This window comes from Echeneis naucrates, chromosome 4, assembly GCF_900963305.1.
Source record: "Echeneis naucrates chromosome 4, fEcheNa1.1, whole genome shotgun sequence".
In the NCBI taxonomy this organism is placed as follows: Eukaryota; Metazoa; Chordata; class Actinopteri; order Carangiformes; family Echeneidae; genus Echeneis; species Echeneis naucrates.
This window is the reverse complement of record NC_042514.1, coordinates 16,891,681-16,913,742: the sequence shown is the minus strand read 5'-3', so window position 1 is coordinate 16,913,742 and position 22,062 is coordinate 16,891,681. Positions and strand designations below refer to the sequence as shown.

Genomic DNA, 22,062 nt, shown 5'->3' with positions numbered 1-22,062 from the left:
GAGCATGTACATACAAATTTTAATTGCAAGTATAAGTGACTCGTTAGTCTAATAGAATCCCATTAGAGTGCAAATCCTGTGTGAAACACAACCCACTGTCGCAAAGGTCCAATTAACATGTGATACAAATTGGGACAGTGAAATATAAAATGAGACAGGGGATAAAACAGAGAGAAAAACAGACATCCACAACTAAATAATTAAAATTCCAAGGATGCTTCTTTGTCCTGTGTCATATAGTCTTGCTCCTCGCATGTGAGTGAGTGTGTCAATGGCACACATAGCAGTCATGAATAATAATTAATACATGGCTAGCCTTAATGTGAGTGCCTCAGCTGAGCCCCCTCCCCTACAGAGAAAGCAGTGGTTAGTATTAAAACAGTACAGCCCAGGCCTTAAAATGTCCATCGGTGATTCTAATCTTTCTGAAAATGACACGGGGTTCATATCCATGAACATACTTTCCCTGAATGTATCATATACATGGAAAGACAGCACACCCCTGACTTTCCAGGGTTCACCTTGTGGCCTGTGAGCTTTATGATCATTAGTACAATAGGTGTGTAGTAGAAGTCCAAAAACACAGATCTATCCATCCCCACACTCATCGTGTTAGGGTGTCTATTATTATCCATGGATGCACAGGTTACATCGATTTCATGAGCCTGAGAAAGCACATCAATTGTGATTAGGGCATGTTGGGTGTGTGTTGTGTATATGGTGGGGGGTGGGGTGCTGACTTGGCATTTCCTCCATGTAAATGTAACATGATTAATGGATTCACCACCAGAATTAGACAGAGCACAGCAAGAGCTTCAACAGCAAAAAGAAAAACACTTCAATACGTCCCATACAACAATTTCTGCTGAATATTTCACTACCATCAACAACACTAAACAGTATTCAACCAGAACCTGAGCACAGACGCACTGAGCATTACAGCTGATGGGTGTCACAAACCGTTCTTTAGTATCGAATTGAACTGATTTAAATTGTGAAATCTGATATCTGTGTCCTCCAGTCTGAAGATGGTGTGCACACACTACTTTAAAAAGTAGGACTGGTGATATTTAGTCTTATTTATTCTAACAAATCCAATTAAAAGATCAAATCAAACAATGAATTGATCTTCCTGCCCATGGAGCCGAAGGAGAATATTGTTTATTCCTCTGTGCCGCACTCCATGTCCAAACACAGCAAAAGAAATGAATGGACCCCAACTCTGAGGAAGGTGACATTTTGCTTCATTACTCTGAACTTAAGTCACTTCAGTTTCTTTTGAATCAATTCTGCAGAGTGTCCTGCTGCCATAAATTCTTTCTGGCACACCAAATCTGCTTCTGAAAACAACAAAGATTTCTTCCTGTTGGAGTAGTGTGTGCCAAGAAACACAACAGTGCCCAGCTGTTTTCAGGAAACACAATAGGTGTTTTTTTTTTTTTTTTAAAGTATATATTCATGACCCAGAAGTGCCACAAAGAAGCTGGATAAGTGCATTGCTGGCTTTGGTCCTCTGGTCCCACGAAATGTTGTAATCACTACAAAAACAAAGCAACCTAAGCCAACATACCACATGCACATATCTCTTTTGGCCTTTTGTTTGGTCTTTCTTCCAGTAAAGTCTGTATTTAGCCTTCTGTTTGTCTTCCTATCAATGGGTCTGACTCTCTGGAGTGTCCGGAAAGAGGCATGAGCTCCTGATTAATGAATCATCATTATGAATAATGCAGGTGTATCATTTTTATGGATTATATTCATATGGCATTGGGAATCATTCATTCAAACTGTATCACCATATTACTACACTGTCCTAAGCTTTGAATTTGCTGCATAAATCTGGTTTAGTTGGTGAATTAATTAGTGTAAAATTGCATTCTATTACCCACATCTGTTGTGAGTGGGGACATTTACATTTATTGGATTAAACAGTGCAGACAGCACTGGTAACAGATGATTGAGAGCCAGTTGAAGATTGGTGGACACACACGCAGACACATCCAAGTGTTGATGAAAAGCATCACTTTTCTACTCTAGGCCTGGATAATCTCACTTATAGTTTTAGTTTTTTACCTGTGTTATTTGCTCCAGCCTCTGTTTTGCCCCCTTTAGGACAGGATCTGTATTACGGACGGTCATCTCTGGGTTCTCCCTCTGGGATTTTAAACTGCTGCCGACCACACGACCTGCGTAACTACAGAAAGGCAGAACAAAAGAGAGACTTAGTACTTTCTGTCCCAGATTTCTGTATATGTGTGTGTGTGTTGCTCCAGTTTCCTCACAATAACTATACAAGTGTGATCATATTATATTTACACTGGGTTTCATGATTGCATAAACACACACACACACACACAGGCACACAGTGTGAAGTAGGTTTAATTTAATTTCCTTTATTTGTCTCACAGTGGGGGAATTTTGTCATTTGAGAGAACTACAGTGACATGACCTCATCTTCCTGTGGACTGATTACAATCTTCAAGATTTTATTAAGAAATGGTTGCAAGGTTTGTATGTACATTAGAAATCACCCTTATTCTTTAATTAGTAATGCATTAACTATAATTTGCTATTCCTAATCACTTTGTGAAATCACACTTCACACACAGTGGAATTCTAATATATGTTGCACAACTGTTCCATTTTAAAGCACATATGGGACAGGGAGCATTTTCATCTGGCTCTAACCAGGAGTGGGTGGATCAAACAGAAGATGAAGTGACAGAAAAGCAAAAGAAGAGAAACAGCAGTTCGTGAGTCATATTTTTCCAAGTTTACAAGTCCCAGACCAACTTTGCTAACTAATACAATCAGACACCGACTCACTAACCCGAGTCCACACCCTTGAAAATATGAACATGTTCTGTCCATGGCAACAGGGGAAGGGATTGTGGGAATAGAGAGCAGAGATATGGCTGCTGAATCTAAAATGACTGCGCTAATCAGAAGAGATGGTGAGGTGGTGAAGACTCTATCCTCTGGAGAAATGCTTATTCTGCTGGTCTGAAATCAATCCCATCACAAACTCCTGTGTGATGCATAAAGTTTCTAATTAGGTTTGACAAAGCTATCTTTTCTTCACTCACAGAATGTGCATTCATGCATGCATTTTTCCTGATAAAAGCTCTTATTCAAGTGTGCATGCTCAAGTTTGACTTCTTTCATGTGTTTTGGCTTCATTAAGTCTATCAACTCTCTGTGTGAGATATATTTTCCAATCCAGGTCAGTCCAACTCAGATGAAATATGCAGCCAATCAAACAGAACATCAGCAGATCAAGAGCTGCATATTTTACTGAAAAGAACATGAGACTTTTGATCCTCATGGGGAAAATTAGGTCACTAGAGATGAAAATTAGTATGATGCAGTGGTGAGAACAATACAGTACACAACTCTAATCAAAATTATAAAAAGACATAGAACTAAATAAAATAAGTTAAACATTATAACGCTGAGACAATCAACATATCCACTAGTCTAGAGATGGTAGTTTATCACTATTTCATTATTCATTCATTCATCTTCTACTGCTCACACTGGGCAAAGGCGGGGTCACCCTGGACAGGTCACCAGTCCACCACAGGGCCAATACACAGAGACAGACAGAGACCAACAACCACTCACACTCAGACTCAGAGCGACAGACAATTTAGAGTCACCAGTTAACCCAAACATGATGTCTTTGGACGATGGGAGGAAACCGGAGTACCCGCAAACACGTGAACTTCACACAGAAAGGCCCCGGGCCCAGGAACTGAGCCTGTGACATTCTTGTTGTGGGGCAACAGCGCTAACCACTATGCTGCTGTGCTGACCCCGATGAGATGCATTGTTACAGTAATGAATGTCTCTTCTACCCAATGCAAATACAAGACATCAAGGCCAAGAAAAAAATGATTTTGATTAGCATTGGGTACTCATTAACTCTATGGCCAATGCAATACTAGATCAATTTTATATAATAATACTGTCCAGTGACCACTCATGGTTCTCAAAGGTTCTCATATCATAGATACTTATCATTTAATGTGCAGCCACAAACACATTACAAACAGTGTTTGAGGTTACAATAAAGAACCTAACTACACTGGAATGCAATATAAAGGCACATTAAGGCATCTCAGGATTTTCTATCCACCTCATGACCTGAGGTACCTGACGAGTCTTTGAATAAACTACACTGAGCCAACCGCTCACGATGATGGAGTCTCATATAATCAAGCACCTATGAGTACCTATGGATAAGTGCACCTGCAACAAACCATTTTTGTCAGCTGAAGCAGTGACTTGATTTGGTAGTGGGTGTGCTGTTTGCATATTATTTCCTAAATTATTTGATCCTAACATGCTCCAGAGGAAGTTAGCCTCACTGCACAAAAGAACGTGAACAAGCCCTATAAATCCAGGAAGCCAGGGTTAAGCCTAACTTTAGCTGTCTCACCCACTAATCTTACTTTATGAAACAGACCATATCTCATGGATTTCTTCTGTATCGCCACATAAACAAAAGGAGTGTTTCAAACCCCATCACCATGGAAACTGCTCATATTGATTACGGAGATACACCAGAGAAGAGCAAAAGATCATAAGGTTGATCTTTTTTTTTTCTAATTTCTGCTTTTACTCCATGTCTGGGAACGGACAAATAGAGAATGTATAACATGCTATAAGTGCATATGTGAATGCATAAACTCATGAGATAAAAGGCTAAGTAGATAGAAATAAAAAGGAAAACATGAGAAAGAAAGAAGAGGAAGAGAAAGCAGAAAAGAGGAGGATGAGAGAGGATGATGAAAGAAAAAAATAAAAAGAAATAAAAGCTCAATTAAAAGCCACAGACTCTGTCCCTTGGGGAAATCCCAGGATTCCTCAGACTCCAGCAAAGATTTTAGGGATCAGTGTCAACACCACATAACTTATGAATTAGCTTGGATTGTCAACATCTAACAAATATTCTGGCAAATGTCAAATGTTTGTCTTTATCCTTCTTAAAACTGGGAATTTGCTTTTTTTTTTTTCCTTTTTTTTTTTTTTTTAGTAACGATGCAGCCAAGAGTAACAGGCAATTGATTTAACTTCTATTCATACGAGGTAGGCTAAGAGTGCTTTCTCTTTTACTTTAACACCCTGCTTACTGTCACACACAACAACAGCACAAAACAATGAACAGAAATTGTCAAATATCTGAATGTACGAGGCAATTATTAGGTATAGCTAAGACAGTCTTTTCCACCAGGGGATTAAAAGATTTGCAAAGTGGCAATTTTCCAACAATAGATTACTAATTAAATAAACACCAACAGTTATTATGCCTCTCAGTAAATGGTGGCCAACCGAACTAATCATGAAAAATGCAGAAGTGATAACTGTAATTACCCACAGTAATCCAAGAGTGCAATAGTAAGGTGTCTTGGGGCCTAAAGGTGAAGGCAGGCGCATGTCTATAAATTACATCTCCATAATCAGTAGCTACAATAAGAAGCAAACAAATTCAATACTTAAGTACTGAAGTACTTAAGCTCAGAAATTTCTGCAAGACAAATTCTTATCATGGCTCACATCAGTTTTCATATTTAAATGAAAAGTCTTCTAAATACTAAATAATTTTAAATAATGTGAGATGTGAATTACTGTAATATGGTGAATTCTGAATCACATTAGAGTGTTAGTTTAGCTGTATTTGCAATTATGGAGCTTTTTGTTTGTAATCATCCTTTGGTTTGTGAGCTGCCGTTTGGACAACTTTAAATTTGGCCATCCCAAGATTTTTAGAAGCCAGAAGAAACCATTTTTAGAGGATAAAGTGGAGCTGAGAGGAGGAATGATGGGTCGATCTGACCTGGCCTGTCCTCTATCCTGATTGTCAGGCAGGTTGCCGTCTCAGTTACAGTCTGTCAATCACATGGTAGCTACATTCCTAATATTGCACCTATTTGTAATAGCGCTCCCAATTTCGTTGTGGCAATATGACAATATGGCCATTCTGATTCCAATGCACACCCCAATTCAGTCTCTGCTTTCCAGGACCATCAGATAAAAACATTACAGAATTGTGTAACAAGACCTGAAACTAGAGTATGACACCATACACTCAAATGGGAAATGTTTAATGAGGTAATACATTGTATAAGAATTGTGCCATTTTCCCATAGATTTCTATACAATCAGGCCTCCTGATGGTTATTTCTGTAAAAATCACTGTCTTCACTTTTCAGATCCAGTGTTTATGCCCTCTTTTATAGACAGTATGTGGTTACAGTAAACCATGCGAGGGGTGTCACTTGTTCAGTCCAGAATGGACAGTACACTGACTTGATATAGTAAAATGAAGAGACAGTCCAACCAGATTGGGGCTCACTGGTTAGCACACTAACTACAGCAGAGGAAAAACTGGGATAGAAATACAAACAAATAACAACAGGGTTGCTTTTCAAAGATGGAGATCACTCTTGGTGAGCAAAGCAAAGAAAGCTTGATTCTAAACTAACAATGTTTCTTCGAGACTGCTAGGCAAACAGCTGTTACAGATGTCAGAAAGGAAAACTTGCTTCTTTAAGTGCTTTCACGAGTAAAAATAGTATTCTTTTGTATTTGACAATGAAGGAATAGAATGCTTGACTGGTGAAAAGGTTCAGGCTTAAAATGGATTCCTGTGAAAAAAAAATTGTCTGTCTACACCCTCACACACTGTTTCTTGTCTGATGAAAAAGCTGAAGCCACCTCAGAATATTTTAAGGAAAGAATCAGTTGTAGAAAAAATACCTTCCAAAGTAAAAAACTAAGTTGACCATTGACTATTTTGGATACTATTGGACACTATTGGCTGTTAAAACAAGAACGACGTGGGGTTCTCTGCTACTGATCAGCCTTTCAAGGATAGGTCACAGGCAGTATAACATTTGAGGTCACAGCAATCTCTGCTGCAAACGCAGATGGAACATACCAGCCAATTTCCATGACTGTGGCTATGCAAGATAATGGTAATGGCTATATTATTTATGGGCTTGGTTATAATTGAATGGATGGAAAATGAACCATGTTTCACCCCTACACTATCTAAATAACTTCAATATAAATGGGAAGTGACATTTATACACTGACATTAAACAAATAATGTCGAGTGAATCACCTTTAATTGCCTTTCAGTTGATGTACAAATCTTCAGTTTCAGTATTAAACCTGACACTGTGCATTTTGTTTTATATTCAAGAGGAGAAGTGCAGCTAAACAGCATCTGAACATCTACAGCATTTTGTCATGTCCAATATTTGCTGTCCGACCGAACGTATTGGAAGCTGTCTGCGCTGTGAATGAGCTACTGGCCAGACTACAAAGTATTGGGCCGCTCTGTCGGTTTGACACCAGATGGTAATATTGCAGAAAGTGTGCTGCAGATGACATGGAGAGGTGTGACTGTGAGTGGCAGTTAATAAGATCTGGAAAACGACAGACATAAATCACCCACAACGCAATGACAATGCTGCTCTGCTGTTACCCTCAGTTACTGCAGGGTTGGTAACAGTCACACACACACACACACACACACACACAGATCCATTCTTCTGTCTAATCCTTGCACCGAATGTTTAAAGACATGACACATGAATGCACGCTCGTACAAGTACAGTGGAAATTTAATAACTTGAAATAATGATCTGATGCATGAGAACTGTGTGATTATATGAATTACTACGTCTCAATTGGAAGTTCAGCTGACTCCCATGGAAACATTTACTTTCTTGCTAACATGTTACTATATGTGCAGTATGATTATGTACTTATTTATTATTTACGATCTTTTATTCGTTGAATGGAAAACACATTTTCTGAAATTGTTTTAAAAGTTGCAAAGAAGGCAATTGCAACTCTGACTGCCTGCCTTTGAGGGGCCACAATAAAGGACCTCCACAGCCTGCTAGAATCCCATGTGGTGAACACAGACTGGGAGGTGAAAACGCACAATGGCTTTCATGGCTTCTCTCACACATTGATCATTTCACTATATGATTCAGACATTTAAACCTACTTCTCTAAAAAATATTGGAATTGTGAAAACAATCCTGTCTTGTTGCACCCTGCTGGATAAAAGACCAAAAACCATTTTAATATGAAATTCATAACAGTGCATGCAGTTTAGCTGCTTGAATGTAGCAGTCTAATACAACAGTGGATACTTTAATGCTAGTGCTTTATTACTGTTGCTGGCAACTGAATTGCAGCAGGATTTGCTTTGAAGTTGTGTGTGCAGTTTTCAGCTGAATAAAAAAAAAAAAAGAACCCAATCAATGAACTTCCAAGTGGTTCTAACCCAGATTCTGACACACTGTCTTATTTGCTCGAAAAGACTTAAGCCCATGTTCTCAAAGAAGCCTTTCACCTGTATGTTTGACTTCAAAGTTTACCAAGGATTCAACCCACCACCTCAACACTTCCAGTAATCTTCTATCACCATGAGCCCTTTGGTCAGGCACTTCAGAGCTGTATATGTTTGAACATTTAAAGTTTTTGCAAGTGGAACTTGAAAATTTAGTGATCCTAAGGATCTTACCCATGTCCTCAAAACTTCTGAGCACTGCTCTCACACCTGAGCACTATTTGTTAGTGCCTTTGAGGGTTTACTTTAGATGATTCCCATGCCCAGTACTTCATAATCCAAGAGTGGTGGTACTAGTCCTGCCAAAAGTTTCATCCATTATTCAGCCAGTGGCTACCATATACATATGCATGCATATAAATGTGTGTGTTTGTGTGTGTAGACCATGAGACCGTGAGACAATGAGACAAAGACAATGCTAATAAGCCAGAAGGAGGCTATTTGTGAGGTCATTCATCTTCTACAGCTTATCCGTTTCCTGGGGGTGCTGGGCGAGGACCAACACACAGAGACAGACAGACAGACTCACACCTTCGGACTATTTAGAGTAAACAATTAACCCAAACACGATGTCTTTGGACGGTGGGAGGAAACCGGAGTACCAGGAGGAAACCCAAACAGGCACGGGGAGAACATGAAAACTCACAGAAAGGCCCCAGGCCGGGAACCGAACCCAAGACCTTCATATTATGGAGCAACACCATTAACCACTGTCACTGTGCTGCCCCTGCGAGGTCATTATTATGACAACAATCTGTTCATGCATTAAGCACACACACACACACAAACACAGACGCATCACAGACTGGGTGTGGCAGGTGTTCATTGTTGGAATCAGAGTTAGTCTGGTAGTCTGGTTAGTCTGGTCGCTATCCTTAGCGACCAGACATGATAGGAGGTGATAGGAGGCCTCCCTCTATTGGAGAAACCCAGCGATTACAGGTCCCACTGGTTATTATATACCTGTCTATATATATATAGAATTTGAATGACAGTTTTGTGAATGCTCCACTGTTTATAATATGATGAAACACAGCAATTGTCAAAATGGCTGATCCTTACGGGATATTTGTGGTCACATTTACCACTATAACATTATTTCCCTCACACCTGCCACGTGGTATTGTACGTGAGTATATACCATATAGCATAATGACCCACTGTTATTTTACCCCACGCTCTGCACGGTGGGCTTGGGAATCCTGCTGGTGTGGATGTGTGTGTAGGTGCAGAGGATGGATGTACCTTGAGCGAGCGGAGGATGGTCTTTTTCCGGGTCCTTCCATCAACTTACCGTAGTTTATATTTGGCCTAAGGCCTTAAATTAAATTATTAAATATTGGGAGCTAATGGCAAGATTTTCTCACTGGTCTCCAGACGTCAAGGCTACTTGCGGGTACCTCTATTTTTACATTTGGCTCTACTGACTGATATTATGGTAATATTGTAAATATGGCACACAAAGATTTTCTTCAGAGATTAAAGGAGATAGTTTAGAGTTAGTTTCATTATGCAGTACAGCGCCATAGTTGTTAGCGCTATTGCCCCACAAAAAGAAGGTTGTGGGTTTGGTTCAAGGCCTGTCTGTGCGGAGTTTGCATATTCTCCCCATGCCTTAGTGGGTTTCCTCCCACCGTCCAAAGACATCATGTTTGGGTTAACTGGTCCGTTAAGTGTGAGTGTTTGTTTGTCTCTGTCTGTCTCTGTGTGTTGGCCCTGTGATGGACTGTCCAGGTTGACCCCGCCTTCACCCAACGTGAGCTGGGACTGGCTCCAGCACCTCCCGCAACGGATAAACGGTAGAAGAAAAGATCGAAGGAAAGAATGAATAGTTTTGGTAAAATTTCAGAAAGATGCTGTTTAAGATGACTTTGGCAATAACTAAGTTATTCCAGGAATTCATAACTAGACTTGAATGTCACACAGAAGTGCCGTTTCCCGAGACAGGGGTAAGAGCATCTTCATCACTGTTCCAGCTTGTCACCGGGAAGAAAGGGGAGCTCATAATCTGCTCTCCTCTCCTTTATCCTCCTCATCCTCCTGTAAAACCTGCGCACCATTCTGTGCGTTTTGCCACCTTTCTCCATCTCACACATATACACACTGACCAACAGACATTTGTAAGTGAATTAGGTCAGAGGGTGGAAGACACGAATGGCGGTCTGAATAGAAGGATGGAGAGATGAATGGATGGCTGAATTAATGAATGAGCGAGTGGATGGATGAATGCAAGAGAGAAGAAGATGTAAAGAGGTCGGAGAGGCACAGACTGGCTGCACTCCATAAAAGACCAAGCGCAGCATCTCTTCTAGAACCCAAAGAAAAAGTTTCACCACCTACGCCAAAGACTTCACAGATCATGACAGTCTGTGGATTTCTGAGTATTCTTCTTCATGAAAAATAATCTTTTTCATGTTCATCAGCTCAAAAATCACCAAATCATCAAAAGTAAGGATTCTGATTTGGAGTGTATTCAGTGTAAACTTGGTTTAAGTTTACGATAACAAGCAAAGAGCTGTAACACAACAACATGATTTGACCGTCAAATTTAAAATATGGCTTGCATGTTAATGTTACATATCATTATCATTATTACGTATGTTCTATATGAATATAATCACACCTCATTTCTCAGTTATTTTTTCACTTTTTGTGAATGATTTAGCTTAATATTGAAAAACTGCTTCTTTGGTGTGTCACTTCAAATACTAATCCAGCTCAGTTGTTGGATTTAAGGCGATTCAGCCAGGAGGTTGTCTTGGCTGAGATTATAGTTTAGACACTAAAATACAAACTGAAGCATTTTTCAAAGTGTATACAACATTATCCATGTAGCAATTATGGTGATTACGATTAAAAGACTTTTTGAAGAAATTCTGGTGTCTGTTTTAACATTGTACATATCATAATGCATTTTTTCTATCATATTGACATTTTCTGCATTTCTCCCACGTATAATACTTATTGATGTATGATATAAGGTACACTGTGTAAACTAAGGTTGTGTACATAGTAGCTAAAAGTTGTGGTCCTTCAAAGTAGAGGCTCAAAGGGACCCCCTGCTCCACTTCACAATGACTTGGCAGGTCCATTAAAAACAGGGTTGCATCAGTGTATAGTGACAAAGCAAATTCTTTGTGGATGTGTGTGTTCGTGTACAATGACCATGCCAGGCTGTTTCATAGAGCATAACAGAAAAAGCTTGTCAATCACCACTGAGTGCCACTGAGTGTGTGAGTGTGTGTGTTAGATAGGTCTGTGATGTCACTCCATTTTCTGTATATGTGAGTTGGTATACATGCCCCTGTGATTGTGTTTGCGTAAATGTGTGTGTGTGTGTGTGTGCGTGTGTCTGTGTGAGTGCATGTGTTTGTGTGTGTGTGCATGCATTTGTTTTGTTACCAGCTGAAGCTGCCAATGTAATCACCATGAGAAAGACTCTGGAAATGAACTCTCTAACCTTCACAACCCTGTCACCCCCCCTGCCCTGGCAACTGTTGGAACCAACACACTAAAAGACAAACACACGCTGCACACAATCACACGCACACACATTTTCATATGCTATACTTATGCCCCCTTTTTCGATGTAAAAATTATAGAGAGAAAAATTTATGGACATGGAGGACTGACCATGAGAAGCAGTGATTGATTTCATCTAACTAGTGAACAAGTACATGATACACAAGTGAAGTTCAGTTGATGTAAATTTGTAGGTTTCACTTGCCCCCAAACTGTGACCTGATGCTTGAGCATACTGGAATTAATATACCATGTGCTGTACTTAATTCTTTCTGTGATATACTGCAGAGTCTGGACAAATTTAAGCAGATATAGCCATGATGAATCCTGTAGTATTCTGCACATGCCTGACCCAGGCCAGACAGATGATAAGACACACACTCTCTCTTTCTCTATTCTTCTTTTGGTCATACAGTTTCATTGCAGAATTTGAATAATGGCTCCTTTTTTCTGTGGCTTTACTTCACCAGACCAGCATATTGGATGTAAAACCCAACAATGAAATTTCACATTGCAGGGCTCCAGAGCGCGACCATTCAAAATCTGTCAAGTGCAACTAAACACCACACCAGTATGCCTAATATTTAGCAAGTCTGTCTTTCATTGCATCAATTGAGTTATTTTTTTCCCACCCACATTCTGCCAAGACCCACCCCTTCTCTGCCTTCGATTGGCTCCGAGTCTGCTATTCTTCTTCAGTGAATGCAAACAGGGGGTGGAAAAAGAGATAGTGAGAGATATTTTGCAAGCAACATTTCCAGGGTTAAAAAATACCTGAAATTCAAAACGAAGTATATAATGTAATTTTTAAGAAAATAGTGCTATGTCTGTTGCAGCTGTCCCCAGCCTGAAAATACGTAGCCTATATTTACTATCATCAGTGACAGCCAATTCACCACCTCCTTCCTTTTGCCTGGAAAAGGCAATCCTGCATGAAAATTCCTACTAGTAGTCTTGTAGTAAAAAATTTATATTAGCAGAAAAAATCATTAGATTTTAGTATTATTAAATGCAACCATGAGAAAAGTTTTGAGATGAAAAAAAAAAAAAAATAAAATCATTATTTGTAGGAATGACTACAAAAGCAGAGTATATTTCACTCTGAAATTTTGTGAAATGTAAGTATGAAGCAGCATGAAATGTAAATAATTAAGCATACTATTTAAAATATGTATTCAAGCAAAGTATTTTAGTAAATGTATATGCTGCTGAGTATAATCCATAATCTTGATCACGCAGCCAGCAACATACATAAAGGCCAGAATATATTAATTGATGTAGCTCAGGTATGATAAAAGACCCGGAAAAATATAATTCCTCAAACGGTGTAAAATGCAGGTGCACATAGTGTAAGATGACAGTCTGGGGTCCTGCCATTTGGGGAATTTTGTGAGCATTTATTGGCAGAAATGGATGCTTCACTCAAGTTTTTCTCCGGGACAACATAGTGTGTCTGAGCAACGGTTCTACATGCCTTGCACTTAGTGTGTTCATCGTGGGAAATTTGTTCTGCTACCAAGTAATGCATTCAGTTCAACACACATACCTCTCTGCAACATCTTGGCCACTCCAGCATGTGTGCTGCTCAACCTCCATCTCACTCTCACAAAGCATTTCTGGCAGCTCTGAGAAAAACCACTGGTACCGCTGGATAGAGCCCTCAAACTCCCTGAAAGAGAGACAACAGTTGTGCACAGCTGACTGCTGGACTTGTTGTAAGGAGGAGCAGGACCAATGTACCATGAGATTTTATTTGTTCTAATTAATTTTGTTACATTCAATTACCTGTGAAATGCTTACTGATAGACTGGTAAAATTACTGAAAGCAACCCAGGGAAGGGAAAAGAGAAGCTCTGATTGCCCAGGGAAAATCTGATATGAAACCTTTCATTTAATGAGTCATCCGGTTTCAGGGTTTTTTCTCTTAAAGTCTCATGGCAATATCCTTTGGAAGATGCGAAACATAAAACAGAGCAACAATAACAAGACTGTATTTCTCAAAAATGATTAAAACAATTAAAGGATCGTTGAATGTTTGGGCTGCGACTACTATTAACACGAAGGATAATTGTGCTCTCTCATATGTGATATCTAATATTTATATATTTAGAGTGAAAAAAATGTTTTCTTTACACTGGCCCTTTGTTTAGTTCTGATAACTAAACATTTAGGAGTACATGACTGAAAAATGCATGAATATATATAAACATTAAAAGTAAGCAGATGTTTTGCATTTTACTTTTCGATCACAGATAATTATGTGAGAGGTAATACAAGAAGTGGTAATATATGAAGGTGCATTTGATAACGGAGATGAATTTACCTGGACAATTTCTTCAGGCTTCGACTCTTGTCACTTCTGGAACTTTTAAGAGGGAATAATCTAGTGGAATAAAAATAGAAATTTAAAGTGGACACAGACACGTAAAAAGAAAATAGGTAGGCTGATTTCAATGGTTGTTAGGGCTCAAGGTTTGAATCAAAATAACGCAAAAAAATAAAAAATAAATCCGTCACTATTTCTCTAATGAACGATTCAATTCAAATACAGTCTCACCAAATATTCTCATATTTCTTCAGATATGACTCACTTCTGTGATGGCAGCTGAAGGCTCTGATGTGAAACAGGGCCCACTGAGGGAGGAGAAGTCAAAGATGACCTCTGTGAGGTTAGTGATGTAGCAGGTGACACTGAGCTTCCAATAAGAGAGGTGAAAGGTTTTGTGTTCGTCATCATGAGACCAGCTGCCTGGGAACCACACACCTTTTCCACCTGAGTCAGAGATAGTTTGCACAGTGGTATTTTATAAGTGCAGCATGCAACGTTGTACATGGACTGTCAAGAACAGGGGTTTGTTTTCTCTGTCTTTTTAAAAATCGATTCAATCCCTTGTAGATGCAAATACTCAAGATTTTCACCATCTAACATTTGAGTGTGAATGGCGCTGTCAATTGAGGATACATTTTCTCTCCAGGTTGAAAGGAAAGAGGAGCAGCACGTTAACATAGTTCAGATACTTATGAAGTATAATAGTTCCCTCATGAGGTATAAAATGGAAATACTCTGCTTAATTACAGTACTTAGAGTGAATGGCCTTCAGCTCACATGGATTTTGACATTAATGAATTACCCACCAGGTCTCCTCCTTAATTTTTGAGTGTAAAACAGATAGTCCATATTATAAAATTCATTATAAAAAGGCAAAAGCTATTAAATTCAATAATTAACTCTAAATGGATGTAAAACATATTCCCCCAACTAATGCTGTCTCAACCCCCAAGACTGAACTCCAGTGTTTGCAACAAGTAGATCATATACTGCATGCTATTTGACATTGGTAATGAAATGCCAAGCAATGCCAATAGGGAAAATGAAAGTTGCACTATCAGCTTGCAAACATCAAGATTAAAAAATAATATGATTAATTTTGGGGGTGTCTGAAAGTGCATCATAAGATTCTGCCACCCATGATCATTCAAAATACCTGCAATGTTTAAAACCATATGACTATCTAAACTCGGGCTGTTGTTTTCATCCTTTTTGAGGGCTCCAATCTTAATCTGGGGGCCAGCACTGATTTGAATTCTCTTCTTTAAGACTCAATTGCAGAATTTGATTTCAACTGGATCAAGTTTTATGTAATGGGTGATGTATTCAATTTATTATACAAACTAGTACTAACTAGAGTATGACAAACAAGAAAACATATAAGCTCCCAAAAGAGTATCTAACATGCTGCTACAATTGTAACAATAAAACTGTGATTGATCTTAAATGCTACACATAATGCCTGTAAATTGTTAAAGGGTTAGAAGGTGATCTTGTAGCGATGTGTCCAATGAATAATAAGCTTGGTCAAGTATTTAATAGAGGGCTATTTTCTTGTTAGCCACAATTAGCAGTGTGATTATGCTTGTGTGTTTGTTTACCTCTCAGGAATCTACTCTACTAAGTCCACAATGTTCTCTCAAAGTTGGACAGCTACTCCATTTCTTCCTCCAACAGTGTGTGCATGCATGTATTTGTGTGTCGTCTGTTTGTCCAGAGATTAGCCACAGAAACTTTCTCATCACTCAGAACCAGGCTGCATTCTGGGTATTGGTTGTCCCGCCAACCAGAGTCTTTGTCTGGCACTAGATCTGTATTCACACTCACATATACACTCGAACACATACACACACAAGCAGAGAAAGTGAGGGGAACCCCAGATTCTCTGAAGAATGAGGCTGTTTTTAGCCCATCTAGGTACAAGGCTTTTGTGAGGAGATCCAACTGCCAGGCTGAAAGAAACCCACGGCCTTCCTCACTTTGTGTCCAAAATTCAAATGACTTTATTATGGGGCATATGAGTAAGGATGTTTCAGCAATCGGCTATCACTCCTGTTTAGACAGACTGGTATCAGTACCCTGAACCCACATTTCTTTTACACATTTAAGCACTTAGCATATATTTTCACTTCAGCTTCCCCTCTGCTTACTGTGGCTGTTATACGTGGCCCGTGCAGCTGAGCGTGCAATATGGCATCATTCACATGGTTTCGGACCGCCAGCAGAGCTAACTCCATGCTGTTCTGGTTGCTGCTGGTTGCTAAAGTGGCAGCTAACCGTTGGAGCAACACCACCAAACTCCTCCAGGGGCCGCCAAGCTCTGAAACGCCCACCTAGAACAGACAGAATGACCAAGATAAGAATGGGAAATATAACGATTTGTGACAAAGTGCAAGATTTGTGCCCTTTGATTTCCATTTCATATAATTGTCACCGAGTCTTTGCAATGACTGAGGCAAATGAGCCAATTCTTGAGAAGACCAGAATTTTCTTTCACTAGTGGCTGTTTAAAGTTGATTTTCCACCACACACTCTTTGCTTTCAAGAAATTCTTAAGCAGAATTTCTAGCGAATGTTGCAATATTCCAGTTTTGTACTACAAAGAAATCCCTTCCCTGTGGGCACTGTAAAAGCTGCCCAGAAATTTTCGAAGGCAGTCCAGTAAATGTGCCAATTCTCTTAGCAATGCTCTTGTTATTTGACAGTCAAAAGCCTTATTGATGATAAAAGCTGTGATTTACTAAATTCTTAATCTGGAGAGGGATATCATTTAGAGGTGGCAGAAGGTTTTACAGTAAGTTCATTTAAAAAAGAATTGTTTAACCTTGAACATATTTTTGTTCATGAAGCACAAAATAATACAGTACGAGGAATAAATCAACAAATCCAGCATGAATACAAATTTAGAGGTGCTGGTCTGTATTTTATTGCCAGAATAACTGCTTGGCCAGGTTCTCTTTTTTATGCTGAGCTAGGCTAATGGACTCTCAGCTCCAGCTTCACAGGCACCAGAGGGACATCAAGTCTTCTATTTCTTCTCTCTAAATGTGTATTTGAAGCAGTAACAATGTGAACACTTGTATCATTAAACTCATCATGGATGCATATTAGGGGTGGAAATCTCACGATTTGATTCGTTTACAGTTTTTAGGGCTACGATTTGATTCAAAACAATTTGATTTGGAATGATTTCTGCTTCAGTTATAGGTGTGCAAAGGATCCTCATGATCTACTCCGGTCTGCTTTGCAAGACAGAATGACAAATGCAGACATTAAACGAGACGAGAGACCGGACCCCCCCTTTTTTTCGGAATAAGAAGGAGCGTATTTGTCAGGAAAATTCACTAATAATGCACACCCCCCACCAGTGAAGCGGCCATCTGAGTGCTAAGTGCTAAGTCACTCAATGAGCTCAACACAAAGAGGTTGACTATCATGTACTTCAATGGAGATGTCAGTAATCGGTGGAAAACCAAAGAGCATGGGGACAGACGGAATTAAAATGTTTACAGTGGATTTGATATTTCCACCAAAGTTGTGGGACATATGTTTCATTGTTTTATTGTTATGTTTTTGCTTAAATGTGTGGAAGCATTAAAGTTTTCAGTTATAACTGAATAAATTGTCTATATTTCATTACTTAAAACACTGTCTTCGGGTTAAATTTGTGTAAAATGCTAAAAACTGAATTCTCAAAAAAAACTATTATGGGACAGATTTAAGTGGAATTAGGGGAAAAAAAACAAACAAAAAAAAACCATGGATTTTATAGGGCTCTCTCTATCTCTCTTATTCCCAATAGTCTGTGTATGTGTGTGTCAAGATGCCAGCAGATTGACATCACCCTTTTTACTGGCAAGTTTCAAACACAGCCACATGCACACACACGAGAGTAAATGAGAATCGCAATTCTTATATGAATCGATTTTTCGGCACACCCCTAATGCATATTAAATAAAGATCTATGTATACATCCAAACAGTAATCGCACAAATATTCCACCACTTACCAGACATCCTCTCATGATGTTAACACACAGTCCAGTACAGGGCCGTATCAGTGTCAGCCCTCTGCAGTGGGAACAGTACTGCATCCTCACTAACCCTCGCCCACACTCTCTGGATAACGTCGCCCTCTCAGTCGCATTCACAACCTCCCCGGCCAAACTGAGCAGTCGGCTCAATGCTCGACCTGCCCTGAGTGCGCGGGACAAGCTGCTAACCAGGAGGTGAGGATGGGGTCCAAAGGGGCTGATGTCCTGCCGCGTCAACCGCAGGCAGTCGTCGTGAGTGGTTGGGGTGGAGGAATAGGAGTGCAGTGACATGTGGCCGATCCCAGGGTTGAGCAGACGGCGGTAAACCAAGGGGAAGAGGTCATTGTAGAATTGACGCACAGCGTTGTCTAATGAGGAATCGGAGTTTCCGGAGAGGTGCCGTTTGATGTCATTAAACAGCTGAAGCACAAGGGGGCGACAATCGGATGCAAGGGCTGAGTAGGCGCTGTCGAACAGAGAGCTGGTCAGGTTATGCGTGAAGGACACGAGCGACTCGAAGGTCTCTGGAGTGAGAGAGAAGACAAAGACACAGATATGAAGAGCTGATACAATTGTCTACTGTTAGTGAAGTCTTATGAGTTTTCGTCTTGGACATATATCACTAAACGTTTACCTTCTTGACTTATCCAAATTATGATCGAAAATCAGGGTCTTGAATCATCTATCATTTAGCTCACATGGGGTGGGTTTTGCTGCAGTTGTCCTTTCTGACGCAGCCTGAATCAACTCAGGGACCCCTCCCATCTACTAAAGTAATACCACAGGCTTTAACACACATAACAGGTGGTAAAAAGTAAGGGTTAGAGTGAACTGACTAAACTGATTTAAGTTCTGTTTTCAGTGCAGCTTTGATTTACTTTTACTTCAGCTGCATATTTTCACTGTCTGCATCTTTATCTGTTCCACTACTATTTTAGAGGGAAACACTTTACCTTAAACTCCAACACATTTACCTTCCATCTGGAGTGCAAGGCAACTTTTCAGATTAAATCTTGACATAAAAATATATGGTAGTTTATGATCAAATCAACAACTTCACACCGTTTTGACATTAAAAGATTTTATGAAAAATGTGTGGTTATGGCTTCTTGATGCGTTTCAGATGCCTATGAGCTAGTGTGCAAGCGGCTTTATGACAGAGAGAGCTTGTCTTTGTACATCTCACATGGTTTAATTTCATTAAATGTTCAAATTATCCAGTATGTCTCAAAAAGCAAAGATTAGAGAGAAAACTCAAGATATCATCTCATGACTTCTAATATTTATCTTGTGACCCAAGCACTAAAGTTGAAAACCAAATACACTAAACTAACCAACTCCACATAAGTGGTTTAAACCAGCTCCACGTCAACCAACTAAACCATCTCAATTCTATTTACACATGAATGCATCAGTATTAATTTAACATTGTTTATATATCATTCACATGGTAGATGTTACTGCAGAACCAATACTTTACTTAACTGAACAATATTATACTATACCCAAAGGGGCTGTTTATGCCAAGAATAAAAGAATTTTTAAAGTATTCACTCGAAATTAATATACATATAATTAATTAATACAGTAACAAATAATTAGTGAAGATTTCTTCATCAAGCTGTTTTTTTAAATACATATAATGTTTGAGGTATCATGTTAGAAATTCCAGATCTGATAAAAAGAAAGGTAATACAGAACATATGCATGGTGTGTTATATAAATTCTATGCAGTAATTCTATATAAAATTTTACATGACATTTCCACGAGAGATGAAGCATTTCCAATTTTTTGCATATATTAGTTTCATCTCATAAACTCTGAGTCTAACCAACCTTGGACTGACTTTATCATGTTGCATGAGTCAAAATAGCTCACAACTTAATTCATCGCTGAGCTCTTTTTCACCTCGCTGTTATCTATAGTCAGGTGATAATGAGAGGCCCAATCTCATGATCCACTGTGCTTCCTATGTCCGGCAGGCTCAAATAAAGTAGACAGTGCCCTCCCCTAAACAGACGCCATGGGCTTGTATGTGTGTGTGTGTGTGTGTGTGTGTGTGTGTGTGTGTGTGAGTGGCTATGTTTGAAACTTGCCAGTAAAAAGGGTGATGTCAATCTGCTGGCATCTTGACACACACATACACAGACTTTTGGGAATAAGAGAGACAGAGAGACAAACCTATTTATCTGTGACATTTCCCAAGTCGCTCATCGAATAAGTGAGTCAGTGTGCATGTTTGCATGCATGTGTGTGTGTGTGTGTGTTCCTGTCATCTTTGTATTTCACTATCACAGCTGCAGCCAACTGACTCTCCAAGTGACAGCAATTTATTTTGGAATTTATCAAATAACTCACAAATGTACTGAAAAGGGAAATCACTGCATAAGCAAGCAGCAACAATTCAGCTGAGTGAGTATTAAATTATGGATGTGTTTTTTCCTCATCTAAGACCTCCAGTGGAGCTATCACAGCAGAGACATAGTTTTTGTTTTCAGTTTATACATTCACAATCCTTTCAAGCTGTATGGATAGAATAGATAGATAAAGTGAATGAGTGAGCGAGTGAGTGAGCAAGCAAGTAGAGGAATGAGGGGGGTCAGGTTTTATAGCAGCAGTGGCAGGCTCTTTAGGCCAGTGCACTGAGTGAGAACATCTCACTTTTATGTGTTTGCATATCCATGTCCTGGCAATAGCAACTCAAATACGCACAGCATCGAGTGACAAGGCAGAGGGCACTCAGGGGTCATGTGATTGGCTCTTTACCCTATGTGATTGGACAACAGCTGCAATGTGGAGAAGAGGGCACAAGGGTCTGACAATGCCAGGAGAAACACACGCAAGCATGCAGACACATACACATACTCAAACACAGACATACGCAATCACACACACACACACGCACGCACACACGCACACAAAAGTAATCCACAGGGTGTAAATTGAGCCTGACTACAACCGCTCTGGGCATATCTCAGTTTCTCTAGTGGGTTATAATCACTGTGCTTTGGAGAGATGATCCTTTTAGATTCAGCTCAGCTGTTGAGGAAAACTGCACACAAAGCAAAAAAAGACAAACAAAAAAACCCCCAACATTCTCACTTTCTACTACAATTGTGTAAGCTGTATGAGTAGATATTGTTTTATTTGCCTATGGTATCTGAAAGATGTTGATAGTGAGGTATCCTCATATTTAGTGGTATCAGGCCTCAATCACTCCCTTAAACAGTGTGTTTGGCTTTCATTTTTATTGCATCTTCGCTCCTCCTTCTCTTGTTCTGGCTTCCTTTCTTTATCACCCCTTCTGCCTTTCCTCCCTCTCATACTTTCTCTGTCTCTGTCTCTCTCCTTCTCTCTCAACCCAACCAGTCCATGCAGATGGTTGCCCTCCCTGAGTCTGGTTCTGCACAAGGTTTCCGCTTCTTAAAGGTAGTTTTTCCTTGCCACTGTTGCCAAGTGCTTGCTCATGGAGGGATTTTTTGGGTCTCTTTAACAACTCTATAAAGAGTTTGGTGTAGACCTACTTTATATATTAAGTGCCTTGATATATATGTATATATATTGAAAAACAAATTGTATTCTTCAAGCCTGGGAAACTCAAAGTGAAAGCAGGAAGTTGTAAACTTGTTTGCTCTTGCTTGCTGCAGTTTTGACCAGCTTCGCTTTGTGTATGGGCGTTTTGCATTAATTTTACCCATGGATGGTTTGGCCCTCTATTGGCATAAATAGTAGCTGAAACTAAGCCTCAGGGTATTCAGATGTAGAGAAAGAATACACAGACAGAAAAAAAGGAATCAAAGAGGTAT

The 22,062-nt window shown here is 39.5% G+C and overlaps 1 protein-coding gene across 3 annotated transcripts in view; it reads right to left on the bottom strand.

The window, feature by feature from the left end:
• The window catches only part of LOC115041935 (glypican-5-like), a 47,779-nt gene that overhangs the window by 20,194 nt on the left and 5,523 nt on the right, over positions 1 to 22,062 (bottom strand). For all 3 annotated transcript variants that reach the window (XM_029499849.1, XM_029499850.1, XM_029499852.1), the window contains 6 exons: positions 18,232 to 18,779; positions 16,373 to 16,555; positions 14,485 to 14,666; positions 14,217 to 14,276; positions 13,440 to 13,562; positions 2,071 to 2,191 (listed from right to left, as the gene is read on the bottom strand). In XM_029499849.1, the coding sequence (XP_029355709.1) occupies positions 2,071 to 2,191; positions 13,440 to 13,562; positions 14,217 to 14,276; positions 14,485 to 14,666; positions 16,373 to 16,555; positions 18,232 to 18,779 (1,217 nt within the window). The remainder of the gene's footprint in view (positions 1 to 2,070; positions 2,192 to 13,439; positions 13,563 to 14,216; positions 14,277 to 14,484; positions 14,667 to 16,372; positions 16,556 to 18,231; positions 18,780 to 22,062) is intronic.